Source organism: Eublepharis macularius, chromosome 5 (assembly GCF_028583425.1).
Source record: "Eublepharis macularius isolate TG4126 chromosome 5, MPM_Emac_v1.0, whole genome shotgun sequence".
NCBI classification, from domain to species: domain Eukaryota; kingdom Metazoa; phylum Chordata; class Lepidosauria; order Squamata; family Eublepharidae; genus Eublepharis; species Eublepharis macularius.
Window position 1 is genome coordinate 7,017,382 of NC_072794.1, and position 5,644 is coordinate 7,023,025.

At 44.9% G+C, this 5,644-nt stretch overlaps 1 protein-coding gene across 1 annotated transcript in view; it reads left to right on the plus strand.

Moving 5' to 3' along the window:
• The window catches only part of PIP5K1C (phosphatidylinositol-4-phosphate 5-kinase type 1 gamma), a 116,217-nt gene extending 113,630 nt beyond the window's left edge, over positions 1-2,587 (plus strand). The window contains exon 18 of the mRNA XM_054980198.1: positions 2,135-2,587. Coding sequence (XP_054836173.1) covers positions 2,135-2,269 — 135 coding nt within the window. The 3' untranslated portion in view covers positions 2,270-2,587. The remainder of the gene's footprint in view (positions 1-2,134) is intronic.
• The last annotated feature ends 3,057 nt before the right edge of the window (positions 2,588-5,644 follow it).

Sequence of the window (5,644 nt, forward strand, 5' to 3'; positions counted from 1 at the left end):
TAGAAGACAGTATGACAATCTTGTTTTAAGCAGACTGCCTTGAACGACTGGCTTTTTTTCCTATAAAAAGCAGTGCTTTGCTTTTGGAAGTGGGCAGTGGGGCGATTCCTGCTGTCTTTGCATCTGCTTTGTCTCCAAAGAGGAGCCTGCTGGTGCAGGATTTGCGGTGCAGTGGCCCCACTTCTTCTGCTCTTGAGACCCCAATCCTTCCCTGACTTGACCTTATTCAGTGTAGGGGGGGCAGTCCTTTCATCACAGGAACGGTACAGCTTCCTTCTACGCAGTTCAGAGTCCCAGAGCACTTGAAGGTGGACACCAGGGAGATCAATTGGAGATTGGCAATAATGGTGATTTTTTATAGTTAGCAGCAGCAGTGGGTAACAATTCCTATCTGTTCAGGCATGCCTTGGCTTTTACATTGGTGGACAGGTACTCTTCACACCCTCTTCCCCTCTTTCATTCACTGGGGCACAAGAGACCAGAATTCACTCCTGGGGACCAGACACCTTAGAACCATGGCCCCATATATTGGGGTTCCCCCTTCATCATAGTTCTCCCTCCCTCCCTCCCCCGTGCCGGCTACTGTTTGTGGGTGTGGTTCTCCTGCCTCTATCCAGCAGAACTGTACTTTAAGGCAGAGAGACACCCCCTCCCCCCCCCTCCCCCGTGCACATTCACTGCTCCCTTCCTAAGCTCATTGCCCTCCAGGGGCCACATCCTGGCTGAACTATAGAGAGGATTGCACTTTGCACATCAAACCACAGAGCTTTGGGGGATGGAGGGGGTGGTATGGGGAAGGGGGAGAACAGCACTAAAGAGTTCAGAACACAGACTTCCTTAATTCCTTCCAGTAGACACTTTTGCAGCTGCACACTCCCTGCTGGACTGAGGCAGCCCCAGAAAACAGACCAGTCACACTCTCCTTGCACAACAGGGTTCTTTTGCTGCTGTCTCAAAAGCAGAAACTGCTTCTGTTGTGGGAGATGAAAAATGTGTTTGATGGCCACACCAGGTTGTGTTGCAAAAGCGATGGCTTCCTGCGTCTGCAGGGGTACCAGCCCTTGTTTTACTGTGATCCTGGAAGCCTCCACTGCCTCTCTTGTGGCCGGCCATGCCGCTGCATCCCCCCCACCCGCACGCACGCACACGCACGCATTCCTCGTCTGCCATCCACTGGAATATTGGAACCCCGCAAGTGAGATCATCAGCTGCTGTTTTGAGGCCTGATGGACAACAACTCTGATGTAGCTGAGCTCACCTTTCACCTGGATTTTATCTCCCCGCACCCCTCCGGCAACCCCCAAGCTGCTAAACCCTCCATTGGATACCACTCTCTCCCCCTCCCTCCTACTCAGGCCAACAGAAGCGTATCTCAGTTTTACAAAGTCTGCATTAGACATATGTTCTGATTGCGTTATAAAAAAGGTCACTTTTTAAACATCTCTGCTCTTTGTTGAGTGCTTTCATGCAAAGAATGTGTAGAATTTTGGGATGGTGGCATAATCCTTCCTAGTGTCGGGAAAAGCTCCATTGTTGTTAGCTTAAGTATTTTTGTTTTGTTCTGTTTAGCCATAAATGCATCGTTTGGAGCTCCCCTCTAGTAAATTGATGCTAATTATGTAGCAATGTGAGCACAATGTAGTCTTTGATGTGAAACCAGAAGCAATTTAAGGCGTGTGTGTGTGTGTGTAACTTATTTATATATATATATATATGTATGTAAATATGTGTGTGTGTGTGTGCGTGCGTGCGTGTATATAATATAAAATATTTTAAAAGTCTAGTTAATTTAATTGCCTTACCCTGGGGGGGAAAAGCCCTAATAGGAAGGATTCAGATAAATATTTTTCCTCTCTTTCTCCTTCTCCTTGTAAATACGTTGAAGGATGTGATGACTTGTAGTTCCCTGTCCCACTTTGTCAAATGCCTCCTGTGGCTTCTTGCTGCCAAGGAAAAGATCCCAGTCTTCATGTACACATTTTATTTTATTTATTTTATTATTTGCTTCTTCAAGAGAGGGGAGTTGCTAAGAATGCCCCAATCTCCTGGGACAGTGGTGGTGATTTTTCTCAAATAGCATCTGATCCTTTGCATGTTTCTCCTGCCTCTCCATGAATTTTTCCTTCCTTCCTAGCCAGTGAATTTGACACCTACCAGCTTGCGAATCCTACTTCATTGCTCCCCCACTTGCCATGTTGGTTCATCTGTTCAGGCAGGGGTCCCCCAGCCTGCCTCTGTTAGGCCTAGTGAACCACGGAGAAGTGGATGACTCAAATACTGGTTGACCTGATTTGGACTGAGCTTCCTCAAGTGTGGCCCCTGCCTCTCCCCCACCCCTCCCGGCCGGGTTATTTCTAAACTTTGTATTATGTAAGAGAATTCTCCCTCTTGCCTGATAGTAAACAGATAAGCTCTGATCTCGGGGCTGAAAATGGAGGCACCTGTGCCAGAGCCGTGTGGCTTCTCTGCTCCAATATGGAACCATGCAGACAAAATGAATCACTCTTGTATGCAACTTTTTCCTTTTTGGAATCCTGTTCTCCCCTCTTATTTTTGGAAATACCTAATAAATTAGGATGATAAATCATTGTTGGTTATGTTTTCTTTCATTATTCACTGTTAAGCTCTTGTTTATCTGTCAACTGGTTACGGCTTTTTAAGCGTTGGTGTCAGTTCCTGGCAGGTAGATCCCTCAGACCCTCTCCAGTGAACGCACGTGGGTTCCAATAGAAAAGGCTTTTTTCAGGATTTTACAGTTCAGGTCTGAACTCCATCATGGAGCTTGGTAGAAGTGACAATTCAAAACAACAGGTCAATGTTATACTTGAGTTTTCCCGCGTTCCAGTAATGGTTACGTTTTGGCGTGCAAGGGTACGCTGGTTCTGTGAGAACCCATTATAGTTATGGCTAAGCAGTGAGTACACAATACTGAATTCCCAGCCATAACAGAGGCAAGCGTTTCTAGCTCAGAGATGCATAGTTCTGTAAGATAACAGGAGGCCCATCCTGGCTGGAGGAATAACAGTTATAATATGAAAAGAACATGGCTACTGAAAGAATATGGCAGGTTAGACATTAGACATTCAATATACTGTGGCATTAGTGACAGAACAAACAGACATGGCATGGATATACAGAGACATGACAGTTGGCTAATGGATTGGTTGATTAAGCTTTGCATATAGCCAGCATCTCAGTGCAGAGATACGTTTGTATGAACTTGGACTGTGCTTTTAAATTGTATCACACTTTCATCCCATTCTTCTTCCAGGAAGATGAGAATGGCATATATTGTTCTCTCCTCCTCCATTTATCCTTACAACAACCCTGAGAAGTAGATGACCAGTCACAAGGTCACTCGGTGAGTTTCATAGGCAGTGGGAGATTTGAGCCTGGACCACTTCAGGTCCTAATGGAAGACACAAGCCACTACACCACCCCAGCTCCTTTGGGGTTGGTCCTAATAACAACAACATTCAATTTATATACCACTTTTCAGAACAACTTAACGCCCACTCAGTGGTTTACAAAGTGTGTTATTATTATCCCCACAATAATCACCCTGTGAGGTGGGTGGAACTGAGAGAGGTCTGAGAGAGCTGACTTCAAGTGGAGGAGTGGGGAATCAAACCTGGTTCTCCAGATTAGAGTCCTGCTGCTCTTAACCACTACACCAAACTGGTTCTATTATGTGGGTTGTGTTCTTGGCTTTGGGGGCTTTGCTTTTGGACCAGCACAGTTGTGAACAACTTCTGCAGAAGACCCATGCCAGAGAACTTTGAAAGATGCTGCTGTTTGGAACCCTGCTGAGTCCCGATTATGCGTGTAGTATTTGATCTTTTCCTTCTAGTCTTTATGGGCTTGGACAAACGTATGATACCTGCTTACTAGTGCTGAACTCGTTTCATCTTTTTTTCTCCAAAAGCCTACATTTGCTAGCTTGTCCTGTCCCACATCTACCCTGACTTTGATGTTCTTGCAGGTTAGCAAAATTGTTGTGGGGGGCTAAAAGAATGGTGCTATGAGATGTGAGTAGCTTATCTAGGGCTTGACCCAGGAGAAGGCAGCCTGGGGTAATGCTAGTAAACTTCCTTGGATGATGTAGTTAATTAAAAGTTGCAAGTTTACCAGCCACTAGAGAGGTAAGCAGTGGCTTTGTGTCTTCCTGAGAAAGATGCAGGACCAAATGAGTGGCACCGCAGGTTCGCTCCTCTGAAGGTATGTGATTAACCTTTGATGGCATTTTTAATTTAAAAAACAACAAAACCCAGTAGTATCTTGCAATCTTTACAGCAGCCCTGCAAAATAGCCTTGTGTTATCCCCATATGGCAGCCAATGAGGCTGAGAGAGGAGGGTCTTGCTACATAGTGAATTCATGGCAGAGGTGAGGGGTGGCATTTTACTTCCTTTATAAGACCTGTATTGTGCTGCTTCCCTGACTTTTGCTGCCACCAAAGGCTCTTGCCTGCGTTCTCCTAGTTTAACCCGTATTATAGGAAGGTTTCATTGTATTTGGTAGAATGGAGGTGGCAGTGAGGTAAAAAGGAAGCCTTTGTACTAGACGTTTAAGAAAAACAGACGTTTTTCTTAAACAGAACTAGAAGTAAATACGTGTAATGGTTTCTTTAAGACTACTAGCTTTGTGGCTGCAGGATAAGTAAAGATTTCCTTTGTATTTTTCTAGACAGACCTAGTCACAAAAGACTTATTTCCCTCAATTGCCACTTGGAGCTAATGGCATCCACACATGCAAAAAATCAAGATTCTTTTAAACTACAGCATGTCATGACTCCCTCTGTCTCTCTTGTCAGAATGACTCCTCTTAACTGCACTCCACCCCCTAGATTGGAACAAAGGGAGAAATTGATGACGCTGTCACTTTCCTTGTCTATTTGTGTTCATTTTAATAAATTAATCCGAACATTCTTACCTGGATCCCACATCTTATTTGTCAGAACTGAATACTGGCAGAACAGAATACTGGCAGTTCTTCTGGCAGATTTAGTAGATACAGCCAAGATGAGCCCTCATTTCTGACACTCTGCTCCCTACCTGACCAGCAGAAGAACTCTGCAAAGCTTTTAGAAACCCAAGCACTGTGTTCGTAAATTCTCTCTAGGCAGGAGAGGACTGTCAAGGTAGGTGCTGAAGGGAATACAGCAATTTCTTATTTACTGCATGCATCGTCAGATGCATCTGACGAAGAGAGTTGTGGTTCTCAAAAGCTTATGCTACATTAAAGTTGGTTAGTCTTAAAGGTGCTACTGGACCCTACTGTTTCTGATTGACTTTTTATTTTTTATTAAACCTCTCTCTTGAAAGGGAGAATGGAAATGTTTTAAATCAAAAAGAGCTACCTTCTTAAATGCCTATCCGCTACCCTTTTCCAGATAGAGGTTTCAATGAAAATTGCAGGCCGTTGGTTCTTCCTCTTCAGCCAAGAAGGTTTGAGGAAGACATTACATAAGTGCCAGCCAGTAAAACCACATTGGCTGGGAGTTGTTTAAGTAACGCCTTGCTCAAAGTCTCTGTGCTGAACAGAAGGATCTGGCAGTCCTCCCCAGTTCAGTTGCCCTCCGAGCCAGCCCCCTCTGCGCCTTCCTCAGATCCAGCTACCTCCAACATAGCTTCAGCTTTGCTGCT